General features: G+C 43.1%; 1 protein-coding gene across 1 annotated transcript in view; it reads left to right on the top strand.

Moving 5' to 3' along the window:
• Nucleotides 1-21986, top strand: part of LAMC1 (laminin subunit gamma 1) — a 122502-nt gene that overhangs the window by 91385 nt on the left and 9131 nt on the right. Inside the window, exons 12-23 of the mRNA XM_035123885.2 lie at nucleotides 996-1217; nucleotides 2440-2628; nucleotides 7211-7456; nucleotides 7793-7946; nucleotides 8644-8786; nucleotides 10876-11054; nucleotides 14246-14402; nucleotides 15720-15925; nucleotides 16398-16477; nucleotides 18323-18460; nucleotides 19844-19988; nucleotides 21444-21593. Of these exons, the coding sequence (XP_034979776.1) occupies nucleotides 996-1217; nucleotides 2440-2628; nucleotides 7211-7456; nucleotides 7793-7946; nucleotides 8644-8786; nucleotides 10876-11054; nucleotides 14246-14402; nucleotides 15720-15925; nucleotides 16398-16477; nucleotides 18323-18460; nucleotides 19844-19988; nucleotides 21444-21593 (2009 nt within the window). The remainder of the gene's footprint in view (nucleotides 1-995; nucleotides 1218-2439; nucleotides 2629-7210; nucleotides 7457-7792; nucleotides 7947-8643; nucleotides 8787-10875; nucleotides 11055-14245; nucleotides 14403-15719; nucleotides 15926-16397; nucleotides 16478-18322; nucleotides 18461-19843; nucleotides 19989-21443; nucleotides 21594-21986) is intronic.

Below are 21986 nucleotides of genomic sequence, written 5' to 3'. Positions count from 1 at the left end.
TGTGGGTTAAACCACAAAGCCTAGGGCTTGCTGATCAGAAGGTCGGTGGTTCAAATCCCTGCGGCGGGGTGAGCTCCCGTTGCTCGGTCCCAGCTCCTGCCAACCTAGCAGTTCGAAAGCACGTCAAAGTGCAAGTAGATAAATAGGTACCACTACAGTGGGAAGATAAACAGCGTTTCCGTGTGCTACTCTGGTTTGCCAGAAGCGGCTTTGTCATGCTGGCCACATGACCTGGAAACTGTACGCTGGCTCCCTCGGCCAATAATGCGAGATGAACGCCGCAACCCCAGAGTCTGCCATAACTGGATCTAATGGTCAGGGGTCCCTTTACCTTTACCTATCTTAATGAATTAGATTTTTTTTATTTTTTAAAAAACCTAATAATTTGATTTATTTATATGCCATCTTCTAAGTCAGGCATCCCCAAACTGCGGCCCTCCAGATGTCTTGGCCTACAACTCCCATGATCCCTAACAGGACCAGTGGTTGGGGAAGATGGGAATTGTAGTCCAAAAACATCTGGAGGGCCGAACTTTGGGGATGCCTGTTCTAAGCAGAAACACATGGAAGATAATTTTGCTGACATTTAAACCATATGTTTACCTAGTGCAACCGTGCTGCCAATAGTTATGGTCATTTCTAATCCCTCATAGGAAGGTTTGTAAAACAACCAAGGAATTAAGAATTCATTACGGGAGTTAAAAGTGTGGTGAAAGTAGCAACAGAATTTGCTGGTGGGGAAGTTGAAAGGGTGGAGCTGGCTCCTTCCCTCCTCACTCTCATCCCACACTAGTCCTGACCAGGGCCTTAGAGAGAAGGTCACCTAGAGGGTCACATCTGTGAGGCTCACAGCTGGAAATCTTGAACATGTGAACTTGTGTTTTGTCTTAGACAGGATTCAGGTTCTTTGCTTCCAAAGCTGTTCTAAGCTTCTACACTTCTAATAGTTAGTGATATTCACATTTGCATGTATGAACCACATCTTTTTTCCCCAGGTGCTGGATATTTGGATGATGTCACTATTGTGAGCGCTCGGCCCGGGTCTGGAACACCAGCAACTTGGGTGGAGAGCTGTACATGTCCCACGGGATACTTGGGGCAGTTCTGTGAACGATGTGCCCAGGGCTACAGGAGGGAGACCCCTAATCTTGGGCCCTACAGTCCGTGTGTGCCTTGCTTCTGCAATGGGCACAGTGAAACATGCAACCCTGAATCGGGTAAGAGAGCGCTCAGGTGCAGGCGGTGTTGGGGGTTTTTGTTTTATTTTTTTTATTTTTGAGCTTTGCCATTAGACCTAGAATATGATACTGGCCCAGGAAGTCTCATTGAATTGATAGCATTGGCAGTTGACCTGAGATCGAAAAAAGTACTTATTCACACAGCATGTAGTTGAGAGCCAGTGTGGTGTAGTGGTTAAGAGCGGTGGACTCGTAATCTGGGGAACCGGGTTCGCATCTCCGCTCCTCCACATGCAGCTTGCTGGGTGACCTTGGGCTAGTCACACTTCTTTGAAGTCTCTCAGCCCCACTCACCTCACAGAGTGTTTGTTGTGGGGGAGGAAGGGAAAGGAGATTGTTAGCCGCTTTGAGACTCCTTCGGGTAGTGATAAAGCGGGATATCAAATCCAAACTCTTCTTGTCCTTTGGCAGTTTCTCCCACAAGAGGGAAGGGAAACCCAGCCAGATGGGCGGGGTATAAGTAATAAATTATTATTATTATTATTATTATTATTATTATTATTATTATTATTAAGAGGGAGCGATGCCCACCAGCTTGGAATGCTGGTTCCTAGGAACTGCACATGGGGACCCATGAGCTGTTTATGGGCTTCGCACAAGCTTCTGGTTGGCCACTGTGGAAACAGGAAGCTGGACTAGATGGGTCCCCTTTGGCCTGATCCAGCAGCCAGGCTCTTACATTCCTATGAGTTTGGATATTCATGCCACCCGACAACTGCTTTCCCAGGTGCATTGTGGTATCTGATCACAGCAAAGAGCAAGCTCCCTCTTCTGGCAAGCTGCCACAGAAAAGCAAGGTGCCTGTATCTGTTTCCCAGTCTCTAATTTGAGGCCTGCGGCACTTTACAGAGATTTAAGCCACCAGCCAGAGTTGAAAGTTCTTCTGGACCATGACAGTGTTCACAGAGGAAATTCCCCTCTTCCTCATTTAGTTTTACTTTTCAGTTCCCTCCCTCCCTCTCCTTTGGTAATACTGTTCTTGGAATAGCAAGCAGTCACTGGAAAGACAAAGCAACTAAGTGGAAAAAATAAATCCAGCCCTGTGCCTTGTCCACCCCCGAAAGCTTAAGCACATAATTTTTCCGGATATGGCTATGTGCTGAGAAATTAGTCTGGGCCAAGAGAGATTCCTGTAAAGCGGTTTCCCACTGGCCGCACATATCTGGGGAATAAACCACCCTCTTTCTCCCACCTGAAACAGGAGCCTGTGACTGCAGGGACAACACAGCAGGCCCTCACTGTGAGAAGTGCAGTGATGGCTATTATGGAGATGCAACCACAGGCAGCTCTTCCGATTGCCAGCCGTGTCCATGTCCAGGGGGGTCAAGCTGTGCCATAGTACCCAAAACCAAGGAGGTGGTGTGCACCAGTTGCCCAGCTGGTACTACAGGTATGCTACCATACATAAAGCTTCAGTTATACATATTCACATGCTATTTGCCAGAGGTCTTCTAAGGTGGGGAATTGGTTGAAGGATGTTCCATACACTTTATTATTATTTTTAATACAGGGGCGGGGAACTTTTTACAGCTCAAGTTCCACCTTCATTGACAACTCTCTGGGGGGTTGCAGGACAGCGGTTGGCAGGGTCCAGAATGTGAATGGAGCAAGAGATGAAGATGATTTATTTGATTTATATACTGCTCTTTATCAAAAGATCCCAGGCCAGTATATAACATTAAAAACATGAAATGATCATAATTAAAGGTGCCACCCACACCTTTAACAGACCATCAACTGGCCAAACACCTGGGTGAAAGGATTGTTTTCATCTGGCACCTAAAGGCATGTAATGATGACGCCAGGCAAGTCACCACCAAAAAGGCCCATTTTCATTTTGCCACCCTCTGAACCCCTGAATTATTGAATTCAGTGCTGTTGCTAGTATCCTACCTCAATCCTCTGTTCATTCCCTCTAAAACAGAAGCTGATGTCACATGGTGCTTGTTTTAGGGTGAAGTGCACAGTAGTGAATTGGTGGTGTTTACTGTGTTTTGTTGTTGTTTAGTCGTTTAGTCGTGTCCGACTCTTCGTGACCCCATGGACCATAGCACGCCAGGCACTCCTGTCTTGCACTGCCTCCCGCAGTTTGGTCAAACTCATGTTCGTAGCTTCGAGAACACTGTCCAACCATCTTGTCCTCTGTCGTCCCCTTCTCCTAGTGCCCTCAATCTTTCCCAACATCAGGGTCTTTTCCAAGGATTCTTCTCTTCTCATGAGGTGGCCAAAGTATTGGAGCCTCAGCTTCACGATCCGTCCTTCCAGGGAGCACTCAGGGCTGATTTCCTTAAGAATGGATAGGTTTGATCTTCTAGCAGTCCATGGGACTCTCAAGAGTCTCCTCCAGCACCATAATTCAAAAGCATCAATTCTTCGGCGATCAGCCTTCTTTATGGTCCAACTCTCACTTCCATACATCACTACTGGGAAAACCATAGCTTTAACTATACGGACCTTTGTCGGCAAGGTGATGTCTCTGCTTTTTAAGATGCTGTCTAGGTTTGTCATTGCTTTTCTCCCAAGAAGCAGGCGTCTTTTAATTTCGTGACTGCTGTCACCATCTGCAGTGATCAAGGAGCCCAAGAAAGTAAAATCTCTCACTGCCTCCATTTCTTCCCCTTCTATTTGCCAGGAGGTGATGGGACCAGCGGCCATGATCTTGGTTTTTTTGATGTTGAGCTTCAGACCATATTTTGCGCTCTCCTCTTTCACCCTCATTAAAAGGTTCTTTAATTCCTCCTCACTTTCTGCCATCAAGGTTGTGTCATCTGCATATCTGAGGTTGTTGATATTTCTTCCGGCAATCTTAATTCCGGCTTGGGATTCATCTAGTCCAGCCTTTCGCATGATGAATTCTGCATATAAGTTAAATAAGCAGGGAGACAATATACAACCTTGTCGTACTCCTTTCCCAATTTTGAACCAATCAGTTGTTCCATATCCAGTTCTAACTGTAGCTTCTTGTCCCACATAGAGATTTCTCAGGAGACAGATGAGGTGATCAGGCACTCCCATTTCTTTAAGAACTTGCCATAGTTTGCTGTGGTCGACACAGTCAAAGGCTTTTGCATAGTCAATGAAGCAGAAGTAGACGTTTTTCTGGAACTCTCTAGCTTTCTCCATAATCCAGCGCATGTTTGCTATTTGGTCTCTGGTTCCTCTGCCCTTTCGAAATCCAGCTTGCACTTCTGGGAGTTCTCGGTCCACATACTGCCTAAGCCTGCCTTGTAGAATTTTAAGCATAACCTTGCTAGCGTGTGAAATGAGCGCAATTGTGCGGTACTGTGTTTACTGTGTTTACCTGTGGCCAATTCTTTGGGTGTTGTTTGAATGGGGAAATGGAATTTGCAGCCCATCTGAGGGTGATACCTTTGCTTAAGAACTGTGGATAATAGGTATCCAGGAAAGCTGAAGACAAGCAAACACAAAAGAGGAACTGTCCCATTTGGTCACTGGCCTCATTGACCATTACAGCAAGTAGAAGACTTCACACACACACACACACACACACACACACACACACACACACACACTCCTTCCTGTCTTAGTGAATTGCAGGGCAGTTCAGAATTGGCCCCCAGATGAACTATTGGCTGATTCATCTGAGGAGAAGGCAGCCCCCAAATAATTGTGCAACTTGTCTGCATTCCATAAATGAGCTTGTAAGAGTTGTGCAAGCCAACACAAAAAGAAATTTTACATCTTGGTGCTGGATTTGTTGAGATGGGTGGCGGCTCCTTGGTATTTCTTATCAGCCCTAACAGCTATGATGCTCCTGGATTCCTGTATCTTTGAAGTTCAAGTTCCCCCCAGTTAATCTTTAGTTCTACCATATCAATTAATGGATAGATGAAAATAACGATAGCTTTTCTGTATGGCGTCTGTGGCAGTTGCGAGAGGCCATCTGTCTGAATGTGCTCTAGAGGAGAGGAGAGAGCCATCTCTCGTCCTTATCTAAAGATTCTCCTAACTGAAATACATTTTCTGCCAACACAATCGCTAAAACATGTGAACATAAAACTCAGGGGTGTAGCCAGGGGCGGCGGCAGGGGGGGCAGCTGCCCCCCATAATCAATACAAATCAACACAAACACGAAGTTCTGCCTCCCTAACAAAAATCCTGGCTACACCAATGATAAAACTCCTAGTCTATTGTGTCCTGTAATACAAATATGAAACTATAAGCAAACCATCCTGACACTCCTCTACCCAGGTGCTCAGCTGTTTATTTCTCCTTAGCATTTCCTTACTTTTGGTCTGTTTTGCACTCTTTTGGTCTTTGTATGGGTTATAAATTTGATTATACCTGTTTGCTCTCCATCATGTTTCAGCAAATTCCTTTTCAGTTTAAGGTTTTTACTGTGGAAATGTTGCTTCACTTTTCAACTCTACTTTCTCTCTTTTAAGTCCTTGATTTTTCAAGTCATGGGGAGGGGCCTTCCCCCTTGTCAAGATATCACATTTCTTCCTTCTCATCTCGTATTTTGCCTTCGTAGCTCTTAACTTGTTCTCACTTGCTTCCCAGCATTAGTGAAGAAGCCACGGGGAAGCTGTCATTTCCATTTTTGTTTAACCAGATTCAACCAAACCATAAAAAATTGCTACTGAACCCTACTGTGGTTCAGTCTTCATTGCTACTGTGTTCAGTCTTAACCAGGGCTTTCTTTCAGCCGGAACTCACCGGAACTGAGTTCCACAACCTCTTTGGCACCTCATTGTAGCATACTGGCAGCACGTTGCCCAGAGCTGCAAGTCGGGGGCTTTGGGCTGCATGCCACTCATGGCTGTGGGGCAGAGAGTCAGAGGCGACATTGTAATGCAGCCACAGTGATGCTGGCAGCGGGATGGTTGGGCAGAGAAGCGGTCCCCTCCCCCCTAAAGAGGCTCTCTTAGGGTTGTTCATCAAAAAAGCTCAACAACTTTTTGGGAGTTCCTGCACCTCTTTTTCTAGGGAAAAAAAGCACGGGTCTTAACCATGGTTTAGCAAACATAAGCCATGGTGTGCAGCTAGCTTGTTTTTAACGAAGTAAGTTTTTAAAATAATAATAATCAGATGTCAAAGCAAGCTACGATTTATAAAAAACGGAAGGGAAAGCCTTCAAACTGTGTGGTTACACCAGAGTGGGGGCATGAACCCGAGGCTACCACAGGCTCATTTCCACCCCAGTGAGCTACAGCTTATGTCAGTTGAATAACGCCCGTGTGACACAATGGTTTGATTGTTGGATTTGGTCATGAAAAACACATTTTCATATCCACAGTGCTTTACTTTCTCCCAGCATTGTTGTGAGGCTAAAGTACTACTCTGAGCTCTTTGGAGGAAAAAACAACATGCACGTATAGTAAACAAATGGGACCAGCAACAAAAATTTGCAGTGTAGCCTAAAGGAAGTATCTCTGTTCAAGGTTCCAGCCAACCATTCTGTCTAAGCATGGCATTTCACACGCCTCCATTTTTCCTTCCCATGTCTCACTGCACATGCTGTTGCTACTGAACACACTTAGGTGGTTTGACCCCCTGAGTCTTTCCTTTAGAAATGCATTTCTTAAAATCTTGGGGTTCTCCCAGCATCCTTCTTGTTTCAGTGGCTCCATATTGGCTGCAGTTCTATCAGTATTCATCACCTGAGTTTTCTGGCCAAACTTGGCCCTCCAGCTGTTTTGGGACTACAATCCCCATCATCCCTGACCACTGGTCCTGTTAGCTAGGGATCGTGGGAGTTGTAGTCCCAAAACAGCTGGAGGGCCAAGTTTGGCCATGCCTGGATTAAGTGATAAATGCAAGATCAATTTCCATTACTTGAGTGTTGGGTATTATGATCTTGGCTGAGTTACGTGTTGGTGTTGGTGTGGATTAGAGTTCCGAAATTATAAATGTTTGGTTTCACTCATCCTGATGTTTTTTTTTAGGCTATAGAAGAACAGCATTCGAGAAAATTCATTTTGCTTTCTAATGTGCTTTGCCCTTGTAGGCAAACGGTGTGAATTGTGCGATGATGGCTATTTTGGAGATCCTCTTGGTGAGAATGGCCCCGTCAGGCTTTGCCGCCTCTGCCAGTGCAGTGACAACATTGACCCCAATGCTGTTGGGAATTGCAACCGCTTGACGGGCGAATGTCTGAAGTGCATCTATAATACGGCTGGTTTCTACTGTGACCGGTGCAAAGATGGATTCTATGGGAATCCCTTGGCTCAGAATACAGAGGACAAGTGCAAAGGTATGTGTCTGTAATATGTTCTTTGTTACAATCCAGGGGTCTAGGTTAGAACACAAGGCACTCCCCCATCTCCTAGGCACTTGTAATCATTGTGGTGAAACTGAATATGAGTCTTGAACTCGTAAAGAATAGTTGCTTTCCCTTTGCAGTGAGGCACCCCCGGATTTATGTATGTATTGCAACGTTTTGAATAATAAAACACCTGAAATACAAAATAGTACTTTTGCCCTTTCCCCCATTGAGGGTGCACCTGCAACTTCAACTAGTCCACAGCTGTTCTCCGAACCCTTTCTTACTAGAAAATACATGTTGTTGGTTCCACTTTTGATCCTGCAGCTTGCAACTGCAATCCTTACGGCACGGTGAACTTACAGACCAACTGCAATCAAGTCACGGGGCAGTGTGAGTGCCTCCCACACGTCACAGAAAGGGACTGCAGCTCTTGTCAGCCTGGCTTCTACAACCTGCAGAGCAGAAGTGGCTGTGAGAGGTGAGATGGTCCCACTGCTCTCACCTTGTCACAGGAACTCTTTGGGGGAAGGTTAGGATGACAAAAATGGGGCCTATAACTCCTTCCCAGAAGATCAGTATGGTAGCACCCTTCCCTTCATATACCTACTTAAAATCCCACCCTTTCTTTAAAGACATTGCTTAACCTATTCCTTAAGCTGTTAGTCCCTATTCCCTTCAGAAACTGCTTTAATAGCTATAGCTACACTTTGGCCACTTCCCCCTTCCCTTGCTTTTTCCTAGGCTGATAATAATGACCGGCTGGAATTTTGGGACATTGCTAATTACTGTTTCAGACGACAGTAACTACATTGTAGGTCTGTTTTTGTGACCCTGGGGTGGATCTCAATCCAGTTTTTAGGAGGGAAGAAGTTGCTCCTCAAATAGTAGACTAGCATTTAGAAGGCTGCCTTATTGAGCTAGCACTCTTCCGCTTTGTGGGGTTTTTTTGGATGTGTTTAAGGCTTGAATTTTTATGGAAAGCAGGCAAATGCACTTTATCTTGTATTTCATTTTGGCACCACTTTTTGATCCAGCATTATTTCAGACCTATCATGGGGAATGTGACTTGCATTGCACCGGACCCAAATCAAACATGATGCTCATGTGCAGTCTTATTGTTTTAACTATGTGCCTTAATGCTAAAACATGTTGTCGTCTTCCTCCTCCTCTGGTAGGTGTAACTGCCATCCATTGGGTTCCACTAATGGCCACTGTGAAATACAGACAGGGCAATGTGAATGCCAGCCAGGCATTACTGGGCAGCGTTGCGAGAGATGTGAGGCAAACCATTTCGGATTTGGTCCTGAAGGCTGCAAACGTAAGCAAGGGGGCAGCAGGGAACATGGCTTTTCTTTCCCATTATTTTCTCTTACATTTGTTTATCACCATTTTTTCTTCTCTGTTGAAAATGTGTTTCGTTGCTCACCACTCTTAGTGTGTTTATGGACTTGGACATCCCAAGAGGCTCTTTGCGTCACCCTCCCCATTTTTTTCTTTTGTCTGTCTGCTTCCTGCATGTTGTGTGAGTTTCAAGTCTATTGAGGATGTTTTTGCAGTTGTGTGAGTATTACTTTCTGCCTCTAGGGCATTATGATTGCATATACTTGTAGACCATCTGCTGCTCCTTGTCATAAACACTTGCTCTGAATTTTGTCCCAGAACTGACCTGCTTTTGGCTGTTACACTCCTACGCCTCTACTCTGGAATGTGGCCTTTAGCTGCTAACTCGGGCTTGAGAACATGTAAAGTGTGTCGGATTGGGACATACATTCCTACTCATCTAAACCCTCCCATCTCTGGTTCCCTAATATCGCAAGAGTAAAGTGATTCTAACTGTTGGTTTGATACAGTGGCCCAATGAACATGCATCTGTAGTTCTCTGCAAACCATGGCTTGCCGATTGGAAGCTAGCCTCGGGAATATTGCTGTATTCCCACCTTCCCTCTACAGAGCTGTCTTCCCTTTGCAGCATTATCCATAGTTTTATGTTGAATAAGTAAACATCTGATTGAGAGATGAAAATCATGGTTTGGGAAGTGCTTGGGACCCAGTATTTGTGTTGGTGAGCATATTATGCTAACCCATGATTCCCCCCCTGGCAAGGAGAGGTTGGAGAAGAGGGAAGGAAGGAGGACAAGGAAGCATTCATTTCAGTTTGCAAGCCATGATTTCCGGGGAGCCAGCATTTGACCTAGTACATGTGCACAGCTGTGCTGGCAAGTGTAAATTGAAGTGTGAATACATCTACAAGAGTAGAGAATTTATGGCAAGCTTTTTATATAGTTAAGCATGGATGTGGCCTTGCATGAATGGATTTCATATGATTAAGGTGTGACATGAGAAGCAGACCTCAAAGCTCCTTCATAGGGTCTTGTTCTTGCAAACAGCTGATGAGGTGGTAAGTCTTATGCTCGTAAGAATGTAATACTTACTAAATGAGTAGCTGTTTTTGTTTTGCTAGTAGCTCAATGTAGTAAGATGTAAAATTATGTGGTTTTGCCTACCATTTTAATCTTGCAAATGCATGTTGTATACATATGTATGTTTGTAGATCACCCAGAAATACTCTCTCACAGCCCAGATGGAGCAAGTCAGGCTCACTGAGGTCCATGGGGAGAGTTTATATGTAAGTTTGCACACTTGCATCTTGATATTAAAAGACATATCAGATATGGGATATTCACCCAATACCTTTCCAGAAAGTCTTTGCTCTGCAGACTAGACAAATCCCATCAGCATTGGTATTTTCACAGAGTGGACACCCCTTTCAAACATCCACCTTTTGGCCCACTTTTGCCCGTAGGTGGGATGAAAGTGTGTGTTTATTTGGATCAGCATAGAGTACTGAGGTGCACACTGGGTTTCTCTTGGTCCTAACAAAAACCGGACTTGGAGGCATCTGCATAATGAGAAGCAGGCTGAAAGAAACAGTTTGTTGCTTTTATTGCTTTGTGTCGAGGACAAAGTTGACTTGGAAGGTTGTGCTTACACTTGAAGGAATAGCCACAATGCTATACAACATAATGCATGTGAAAATAAGGACACCAATAATTGGTTAGATGAGTCTTTTACAAAAAGGTGCAAACTAGCAGATTTACTCACAATTGATCCCTTAGGCTTCAGTGAGTCTTAACTTGTTCAAGCTGAGCTATCATGCAAGTGATTGCAAACTTTCATATGCATATGACTTGCAGATCCAGTCAGCTGTAGTCATAAATGTGCAATTTTCGCATGCCTTAAAGACAAACAAATGTTAGTTTTGTTAATCCTGTAGCATTTAAAATATGTTTGTTGGTCTTCAAGGTGTAACAAAACTGTTTAAGTATGTCCTGAAATATGTTCATCCAAATCCCCTTTTCTCATTTTCCTCTTCCTCATAATTATTTTTAAATCTTGTCTTTTTGCAGCTTGTGACTGTGACCCGGAAGGTTCTCGATCTCTCCAGTGCAAAGAGGATGGTCGCTGTGAGTGCAAAGAAGGTTTTGTGGGGAACCGCTGTGACCAGTGTGAAGAGAACTATTTCTACAATCGATCCTGGCCAGGCTGTCAAGAGTGCCCTGCGTGTTACAGATTGGTGAAAGATAAGGTCAGGCTTGTAAAACTGTGTGTTTATGTCAGTTCAACTAAGTTTGCAAATCATGATTGTAAATGACCTTTGGTTGTATTAATCATAGTTTGTTTGGGTGGTCATGTAATTATTAACCTGGAGAAATGAATGGAGAGGGGGACATTGCTCCAGAGAAGGGAGGATAGCGGGAGGAAAGCCCGTTCTCAAGGCTAAGTCCAGATTTACAGTCTGTTGATCTGCCCTGGCTGCATTTGTATATTATGCTGAGCCATGTGTTTTTTTCTCTCATCATAGAGTCATTGCACAGATGAGCAAACAAGCCATGGCTTGCTTCCCCCAAACTTGGTTTGTTTTCCAGCTGCTTTGCCTTGTGCCTCTATCTTGGGAAGCATGTGGGGTGGGGGTAGCTAAACAAACAATGCTTAAGAAGGGCTGTTGGATTTGGAAGTAACGCCAAACCATTGTTTTAAGCCATGGCTTCACATAGTGGTTTGTTGATAGAAAGCAAACCATGGTTAAGTCAGCTGGGTTGAGTTGGGTTTGAAAGTCTCTTAAAAATAGGGGACTTCCGGTCTACCGCCATTGCTGATCAGCGAGGGACTCAGCTGCACCTTTTTTTGTCTCCTCTGCTCCCCGGTAAGCCCTATTAAGGGAGCCGAGAGTGAGCGGAGTGGAGACGTGGTGCCTTGAGTAGAACTGTTACCCTCGCAGTGTGAAGCTCCGTGCCGGCAGCTTGTGGAGCGGTGGATTTTTCCAAATTAAAGGATTTGAACAGATTGGACACCGTGAGTAAAGAAAAAGAGCTTTAATTTTTTTAAAATGGGAAATAATTGGTCACGGGAGGAGATCCAAAAAAGGAAGTCGATCTCCCCCATTGAGAGAACTGAGGTGCAGTTAATTTGCCCGAAGCCGGAAAGACTGATGACAACCTTTTAATCTCAAAAATTGGACTTAAAACCTTCCCTCTAAGACAGGGTAAATGGGGAAGGGGTTGAATTCAGCAAAATCCCTGTAGAAATTTGTATTTTGGACTGGGGGAAGCCCCCCTGGAAACTGGAGTTGAGTCCCTGGAGGGATCAGTGAGCTGCCATTATGACATCACAATAGGAAGGAATTTGTTTACCTCTTTGAGGTCTGGAACTGTCAATATTGAAAAGAGTGCAAAATATTCGGCTGGGAAAAATAAGTTTTGACATTGCTTTTTTCATAAATGGACATAAGAGCCTTAAGTTATGAAGAAGAATTAAAAATGTCAGTTTGCACCCAGTTCAGACATAACTTTTGTTTTTGAAGTTTGGAAATACGAACTGCACCACTTCCTGCTTTGCAATCTGTGCTGTTCCCATGAAACCTGAAATAAACAAGATGTCAGTAGACATAATATCATCTGACTTCGTAGACTTTCAAGAGGAATTCCTGAGATCACTTTTGAATTTAAAAAGCAAAGTGCACCAGAATTCAATACAGATTGGAATAATAAACCAGAAATGTGTAAAAATTGAAAAAAGACCAATTTTAACAGAGAATACAGAGAAGAAAGATGAACAACCACCAGTCCTGGACAATGCAATTCAATTGAAAGAAGAGGAAAATACATGGAACATTGTGCCCCCTGTGGGAGGGGGGGGAACCAGATTCATGCTTGATTCAAATATTTCTCAAAGAAGAACCAGTGTGGAATAATGCCCTCCCAGTGAGGGGGGGGGCAGGATACATACTGGGGTCAGAGTCTACGGGAACTAAAAATTGAGGTAGGGCTGAAAAGTGGAAACGTAGTACAGTGGTGCCTCACAAGACGAATTTAATTCGTTCCGCGAGTCAATTCGTTTTGCAAAAAAAATTGTCTTGCGAATCGCGGTTTCCCATAGGAATGCATTGAAATTTCTTTTTTTTGCCCATAGGAACGCATTAATTAAATTTCAATGCATTCCTATGGGAAACCGTGATTCGCAAGATGAATTTTTCGCAAGACGAATTTGTCTTGCGAGTCACCATCAGATCGCAAGCCAAAGAATTGGGGAGGCAGCAGGGGATGAAGAACGAAGAGTGGTGGATAGGTGGTGATAGAGTGGGAGTGGGGTGAAAAGTAATAATGGACGATATTTTTTGACTGATTAAGATGGTCTGGAACTGGAACGACTTATGCAACTGGCTGACTCATCTGGGAAACCCTGAGTCCGGGGGGGGGGGGGGGCTGAATTAGGTTTAAGTATTTAAGTGTTATTAGGATATAAGAAGTAATATTTGAATTTATGGAAAAGTTTTTGGGAATAAACTTCAGGCTAAGAGGCGAAATATATGATAGATGGATGGGAAAATAGATTTAGATCTGGATTAATGGATGAATTATAGGTTAAGGACAGTTGAAAGTCTCTTAAAATACACACTTCCAAATGTGTGGGATCTGGAGGATGATAATGTATCAATTTGTACATAGCCTGGGATGTGTGGATAAGGTCTATTTATGTTGGAATTTTCAAAAAGTGAGTTCTCCAAACAGCCCTAATTGCAAGTTGGGTCCTGTGTGTGGCGAAAGCATCCTACCGTTGTGCAGGGGATTGGGTTTTCACTGCCCTTAAAAAGGCAGTGACAATCCCCCCAATCCGCTTCCTCAAAAAAAGTTCACAGTGGACACATAACTTTTATTGCAAAGTGTTCCCTGGTCTATAATGCAGCTTCAGAAGTTGTTGGAAGAAACTAGTTATATCACCCAGGCATTTGGAGAAGTCTGCCAAATTGTTATCCATCCAGTTGAGTTTAACTGCTTGTTCTTTTAATATGTCTTTTGGATTGGTTTTAGTGTAACCTGCTCTTGAATTGCTTTGGCAACGAGGAGCAGGCAATAAATACTTCTCATAAACAAACAAGTTAAAGCTGTACTCAGTGATGTACATTTTGTTTCTGTTGTCTTAACATCCCCCACTTAGACTGTATAGTTTCTACGTTTTTGTTAGGAACACGGTCCAAACCTTTGCCGATTATTTCCCCCACAAGCATGAGTACTAAAAACTGGCAAATACAACAACCTTAGGCTCATCCAGCTTAATTGGAAATGTGCTAACACAGAGATATTGTCACTATGTGAAGTCCTATACTTAATTGTAGAGAGAGATCTGTAGATGAGGACTGAATGATTCCTACTGGAGTCTTAAACGCTTGGCAAGTGCAAACATATTTCCTCAGCCCTCCTTTCTGTCATTTCTCTTTAGGTGGTGGAACAGCGGGAGAGATTGCAGGAGCTTGAAAATCTTATAGCCAACATAGGAACAGGTGAAGAAACTATAACTGATCAGGCTTTTGAAGACAGGCTGAAAGAAGCTGAAAGAGATGTCATGGACTTGCTTCAGGATGCCCAAAGCAGCAAAGGTAGGTAGAACAGATTTCTTTCTGAATACCCATGTTTCCCCACGATTGCCATATGTTATTGATTAGGCTTTTTAATTTGGGGTAGGGGATTTAGTAATTCTGTCACTGCAGCAACTGAGGAGCTGAGATTGTCAACTCCCTAGCTGTTTCCCAAAGATGTGCTGCATTTGTATCTGCTTCTATAAATTACGTTCCATTGGGGTAGCTCAGCTGATAGAGCTGTTAATCTCAGGTTCATGGGTTCGAGCCCCACATTGGGCAATAGTTTCCAGCATTGCAGGGGGCTGGGCTAGATGACCCTCATGGTCCCTTCCAACTCTGCAATTCTCTAGTTCTGTGGTTTATCCACGCTGGGATCATATGGTGAGGTGGGCTAGAAATTCTCTTACAAATAAATTATAAATAAATATTTCAGAAGAGATGTCATCTTCTGAAAGTAATAACATTGAAGTAATTAGGTTTTAGTGTTTAATGGCAATAGCAGTGGTGTGTTCTTTTGTGATTATAAATGGAAACCAAATTTAAAAGTCTTTCCTAAAAGTTTAATCCAAAGTGTACAGGTTCTTTTTCTGGATTTCCCAAATCAGAAAGTAGCTTAATTTGTTCAACAATGTTCAGGCAATTGTGAAAGAATTTTGTAGCTCGGAGTAGGGGTTTCCAGGGGTCTTGGTGGGGTGTTGTTGTTGTTGTTGTTGTTGTTGTTGTTGTTGTTGTTGTTGTTTTACCCCACCCTGTGTGCAGTAAGAAGAAGCTGTACCATGGTTCCTGTCATAATTTGTTGTCTGCAAGTGTTTTGTCCCTGCCCAAAGGAATATTTAATCTGAACTTTGATAGTGTAAGAGACAGCTGGGGAAAGAGGAAAGGATAACAAGGGATGAATATAAGCAACTACAGTTAAAACTTTGTGTCAATCAGGGCTTAGGAAAACCAAGGGCTTCAAGAGAAGAGATGAGTTCAGAGGAAGAACTTGAAGAAATTCTGGTTGACTCCCTCTGCTTTTGCTGTGTGTGGCCCTAATAGAGAAGAAAACCTTTTATTGGTTTTAAAGTACACCATGAAGTTCCTCTCTAAAATCCTCTGCCCAAGATTCTTTCAGTTTGACCATTTCCATATTCTTGGAAAATGCCTAAACGCTGCCAAAGTCTTGGGAGTTTTTGCATCCACCTTTCTTTACATTCCTATTCACACTTTTTTTCTTTTTAGTAAAATCAATTATCAATGAAAGCATTTGGGCGCAATGCCTTATTCTTGTTCTTGCCTCATCTTTTTGTGCAATTAGTTCAGTCTGTCCATGTTGCTTGGCTTGGTCTGTTCCAGATGTAGACCAGGGCTTGATGGATCGCCTGCAGGAGATCAACAGAACTCTGTCCGGCCAACTTGGTCGGTTGAGGAACATCCAGAACACCGTGGAAGAGACAGAAAATCTGGCTGGGCAGGCCCAAGCCCGGGTGGACAGCACACAGGAACTGATTGAAACAGCTTCAGATATGCTGCAGAGAGCAAAGGTTGCAGTTGCTAATGTGGTGAGTGGTTCTTGTCTTCCTTTTTGAAAGAGCTAAAATTACTGAATTTGAGTGCATTGAATATTTCCTGATAGTTTGTCTGATACCAGCCCAGTGTCAAATGTTGAAAAACAGTACAAGGTGTTGGCAATCAAGGAGTAAGTGTGGTTGCATGTCAGCTTTGCGATATTGGCAACCTTGTGCTGAGTTCCTCTTTCTCTCTCTCATATGTCATGAGAGAGACATATGTCATATGTCATGTCATGAATAAGTGTTTTCTTGGGCCTCACTGTGTATTTCCATACCTACACAGACCAGGGGAAGAGGGAGAACCACACAAGACTTGCCTGTATCATCAAGGGCCCCATATTTCTCACCATGTCTAGCTCCAGTCCATACTTTAGACCCATTAGTAATCTGAGAAGGCAAGTAGCTACTGCTCATTTGTTTAAAAATATAAGAGACGTTAAAAGTCTGTTTGGTTCTTCTCTAGTCTATTACTCCACCAGAATCAACCAGTGACCCCAACAACATGACTCGCCTGGCAGAAGAAGCCCGCCAGCTAGCTGCTCGGTAAGCCCATTGCACCCTTAGCATACCTTCTGCACTTTTAACCCTCTTGGTGTTGGTGAATACCATGGGCTTCTTTCACGAAGGGTCCCACCTGATGGAACCACCTCCTCGTGGAGGTTCAGTCGTCCCACTCCATGATTTATTTTTGCCAGCAAGTGAAGACTACTTTCTTTACACAGGTTTTTGAGGAAGGAGCTTGAGCAGAAACTGAGAATTTTTAGGACAGCTGCTGGTTGTACTTTTTGGCCTGATGGATTAGCTGCTTTGTGATGGTGCTGCATTTTAGCCTATTTCCCTTGTTTTCTCCATTTGAACTGAGCGGGGAAAGGGCAGTTTTATAAATGTAATAAATAATATAGCAGCACATTGTGAAGGAACACAAGGCTGCCCCTCCTCAAGTCACTTTCATCTTTCTCTTGCAGCATACCTTAAAATCACACCTACCACGCTCCCTTTTACTGTTCTTCGCACTTGAACCACCAGCCCCTCTCTCCTTTGTGGGAACTGTTTCCTCCCTGCTCCCATTCTATCCCCCATTTGTTCTTACCTTGCCATTTTGCCCTAAGGTGAATAGAACAAGGGAGGCCCATAATGGAGCAGTCTCGGCATAGCCATAAACTGCTTGAATGGTGTTGCTTCTAATTATTTAACTGAGGGTTGCATCTTAACAAGGCATATTGATCTTTTCTGCAGTATAGAATGCACTTAAGCACTGTTTAGGTTACAAAGGAGTGTGTGCATGTATAAATAGCAGCTTCTACTTTTGAAATGCATGGTGCGCAGTTTCTCATTGTGCTTCTTTTAAAAAGAAAAAAACTACGAAAAGCATACATGAAAGCCTAACTAATGTGTTACATATATATTTTGTGCTCAGGTATATCTGTACATAAACTCAAAATGCTTTGTAAGAACTGGCCCTGAAGGGTGCAGTCTCGGCCAGATAAGCGAGTATATTACCTGTCTGCTCAAAGCGAGTATGTCATCAGTTTGTCCTCTTCCCCCACCTTCTGTTCTGATAACACTAGCAAGTATCTGCTAGCTCAGTCTGTTGTATGTCTCTTTCCTTCCCCTCCCCACCCCGTTCCCGCTTTTATATTAGTCACTTCCTGTTTCAACAGTCTTGAGTAATGGCAATTATTTGGGAGAGACCAGGATCTGAATCCCCTTACATGAACAGAGACTGTTGGTCAACCAACTCACAAAACAATGATTGGTTTAAGCACTCTAGCCCATGAAAAGCTAGAGTGCTTCAACCACTTTTTAAAGTTCCTCCCTGTTTAATTTTAACCTGGGTTCTGTAAATCTTTCCCTCCCACCCACACCTTAAAAAAAAATACTAACTGGAAAACAGTGGGTTTCTACAAGCTTTTGAAAGATAACTATTATGTCAGTCCTTTGCAAGAAGTGGAGAGGCAGCCACCTCTAGCTATCATGAATGGCCAGCCAGTGGCATTGACAGCATGGACCTTTGACACTTCTGAACAGGAGGATCCAGTGAGCCTGGCCTTGGCATGGAGCCAAGCCTCTACTGCTGCCTGCATCTCCTATGTTGTGCTGTGACTTGGCTAGAGAATACACCAGCAGAAAAGATGGAGTATTGCCTTTATGCAGCAGCACATTTGAGGTGCACTTGACAAAGAGGCTGGCTATTGCTATTTTAAGAATAGGCTGTGTTGGCTACATTCTCAGGGACAATTCAGGCAGTGTTCCTGAAACTGAGGTTTATGGCATGTTATCATTCGCTTTGAAAATGATGCCTAGGGTCTAACTCCGACTAGAATGTTTGGAGAGAAAACAATGGTGGTTCTCTAACCATTTAGTTTTGCTCTCCTAATACTGCTCCAGGCACAAGCAAGAAGCAGATGACATTGTTCGTGTAGCTAAAGAAGCAAATGATACGTCGACACAAGCATATAAGCTGCTCTTGGATACCCTGGCAGGAGAGAATCAGACCATGAATGACATCGGTGACCTTAATAGGAAGTAAGTATGAAGTGGAGACAGAAATTGAGATGGTTTATTTTTAAAATGTTTCATCTGTCCAACATGCTGCAGTGATCATAAGAAGCAGAATAGCTAAAATAGTTACTGTTTATGCAAAAACAGATGACAGTAATTTATATCCAGGAGCCTAAGGCATAAAACCTTTATCAGTATTAGGCTTAGGGAAGTTTTTAGGTGCACACACGAAGTGTATATCTACAATTGTAAAGTGTGAATGAGACCAAAGTGTCTTTAAAGAAATATGGTTCATTCACATACATTCCCAGGATTTACTGTAGCTCCCCATTCAGTGTACAGTTTGTGGCATACCTGGATTTGCTGCTGCAATTTGTGTGGAATGGCCTCATTAGATGCAGAACTAGCAACAAAGGTGCAGGGTTAAAAGCTAAAGGGTTAAAACAAGGCTGCATTAAAGAACTTAAAAGTCTGGCTGAATACAACAGTTTCGCCCCCAAATGATTTTTATTTGTTTTTTCAAATACAGAATCACAAAAAACCCTAACAAAAACTCAGAACAAAATATAGAAAAAACCCAAATAATAAAAAATACAACATAAAAAACTCTCAAATCTTATATTGTTTACTTAACATTGTTGACTTACTCGATTCCCCCTCACTGCGTCCATTATATAATCCAATTAAGCAGTTTTCATCTTATCTCTTAAATTAATCTAACACATTTTATCATTAACATCCAAATATCCTATTCTAAAAATGTCATCTATTCTCCACCAACAATTAATCAAACTTATCCAAATCAAATATTATTTTCCCTGTCTTTATCCTCCACCGCCACCCCAAAGATCAAGTTTAAAGCATGGGCTTGGTGATACTAAGGTAAATGACCTGTACCTTTTAAATGGAAGCTGACTGGTTGCTTGTGCAGCTGTCCATCGATAGGTGCAGTGTATTCCCTGCCAGTTTCCATATTTAATTCAGTGATTTGTGTGTATTTGCATTGAACTGTTTAATTGTTTATCTAAAAGCGTCTCTGATTAACTTTATTAGAAAGGCTGCCCTATACTGCTAAACCATTGACCCATCAAGTTCAGTATGATGTGTTCTGACTGGCACCAGCTCTTTAAAGTCTTTTTAGTCTTTTAAGACTGTTCCAGGCACCAGTCTTTCCCAGCTCTGCTCCCTAATTTCTATGTTTAAAAGATGCCAGAGATTAAATGAGGGGCTCCTTGGGTGGAAAAGTGTTTGTTCAGCTACTGAGCTGCAGGCCCTTTTTCCCATCTGGTGCAGCCATACCCACCACCCCACTCCTTGAGCACAAGACCTGTTGCATCCAAAGCAGAAATAGTGCCTTAGACCAACAGGCCAAAGAGGAACAATAGTAAGGTTATCTTTGGTTCCTAGGTATAACCAGGCAAAAGACATTTCCCGAGATCTAGAAAAGCAGGCAAACAAAGTCCATGCAGATGCTGAGGAGGCTGGGAATAAGGCGCTGCAGATCTATGCCAACCTCACCAGTCTGCCATCTATAGACTCTGAGGAGCTAGAGGTATGTTTTTTTTATTGTCATCTTACTATTTTTTGAAATATACAACAACCAAACATAGTCAACACTAACAATATCAGGGCTGATCCCAAAGGGGGATAGGTTTCAAAGGTGCAATAGGACATGTATATTCATTTTTAAAGTTCTTCAGTCCAGTAAGTGTTTCCACAAGTTATAATGCATTCAAGGTGGGTGACATTATCCCATCTTATGTAAGAAATGGGCAGCTGCCAGGTGGCATAGAAGGACATTGGTACCAGTTTGCCTCTGGCCACCCCTCTTGGGCAAGTCAACTTTTCTACAAGTGCAACTGGCTGTTCTTGTGTCTTCTTGGAGCCTTGATAAGCTAGTTGTGGTGTGGCAGCATGTGGCTATCTCCAAACCTGCTGCCATAATCAATAAAATTAGCATCACTTTATTGCTTGTGTTGATTAAAACACCTAATAAAGGAGACAGGTTGCATATCTTTCCGAGCTAGAGATATGCTGAGTTGGGCTTTGTGTGGAGTTTGTTGAAAGAGCTTTAAAGCACCAATAAAACTGAAACTTGTTTTGCTTTTGTGGGTGACACCAGAGATAAATGGTTCAAGCTCTTGATGTCAGCTAAGAGATTATTTGTTTAATGCTTTTTGAAATATAATCACTTTGAGTAACCCTGGTAGACAAAAAAAATAAAAGAAAGGTTTAAAGTACAGTACAGAACTCTTTATATTTTATGTCAATCAAACACTTTTAGAAAAAGATAGGAAAGTGATTCCGATACTGAGGAGGCTGCGCTATCACTCAGTGCCTGTCTTCCCCCACACTTCTGGTGTACAGAGGTGCTGGGAACCATGAGACATGAACTTCTTATGATTGCCAGTGCCTCTGCTCCACATGCTGGCAGCGGCGGCGGCAGCAGCAGCAGCAGCAAAGGCCCTACTGCAGTACCCAGATGTGCCTTCTTCCCACCAATTTAGTAAGTCAGGCAGAAGATTAGTGGACTGGAAGGCACATGTTGAGCACTATAGCAAAGGCCAGGTCGACTCCTTACCCTTCATAGTGTTCAACTAAGTTTTCTTTTCCTAGTAGATGCACCGAAATTAATGAACACTACTAAATTGGCTTCACCAACTTTAGTGGGTTTACTCTGGGTAAAGTTTAGTTGAATACCGTCCCCCATATGGAAGTTGGATTATGTTGCCAGACACCTAAAATACATTCTGCAATATGTTTGGGGAAAATCAAAACTGAAGCAGAAAGCAGTGGTGGTCCAGCCATCACCAGATATAAGGATGTGCTGCAGATAACACTGCAGTATCTGATCCTGGTTTGAGGTCTTTTTAAAGGGTGGTTTTGATCCAGCTCATCAGATACAATGTTTGTAAATTCAGCCCCTTGGAAATGAGCCATAAAACGTGTAATACACAGCTGCTGCTTTCACAAAAGCCATTTCTCTTCCTGTTTTCTCCATGTGCAGAATGAGGCGAATAAGATCAAGAAGGAAGCCAGAGAACTGGATCAACTCATTAACAGGAAGCTGAAGGATTATGAGGAACTAAGAGAAGACATGAAAGGGAAAGAGCAGGAAGTACAGAACCTTTTGGAGAAGGGCAAGACTGAACAGCAGGTCAGTTCTACCTTTATGTAAGCTCTTGCCCTGACAAAAGCCATAAATGCATGTTAAAACAGGGGTGGCTTAACTGCTCTCAACCTTTGAAAACTTGTTTTAACCAATTCATGGAGAGGTATGGTGGACATGTGTTTAGGGCTTTTTTTGATCATGTGTTCTGTAGAATGGCTGCACCATGCGCAGAACAGAGCTAGGTGCAAAGTGTTTATGGAGAGACAGCATGGGCCCCAGAGCCTAGGAAAAGTGGCCTGGAGACGAGGAAAGGATGGGTGGAGAGATAGTAGGCAGTAAGGGAGAAACAATTTGCTGTAAAAGGTAAGTGACGGTTTTAGTGTCCAAGCCAAAAGAGACCATAGTGGTGTAAACTAGTATACACACCTGTTAGTAAAG

The sequence above is a fragment of the Zootoca vivipara genome, chromosome 7, assembly GCF_963506605.1.
Source record: "Zootoca vivipara chromosome 7, rZooViv1.1, whole genome shotgun sequence".
NCBI classification, from domain to species: Eukaryota; Metazoa; Chordata; class Lepidosauria; order Squamata; family Lacertidae; genus Zootoca; species Zootoca vivipara.
This window is presented reverse-complemented; position numbering and strand designations above follow the sequence as displayed.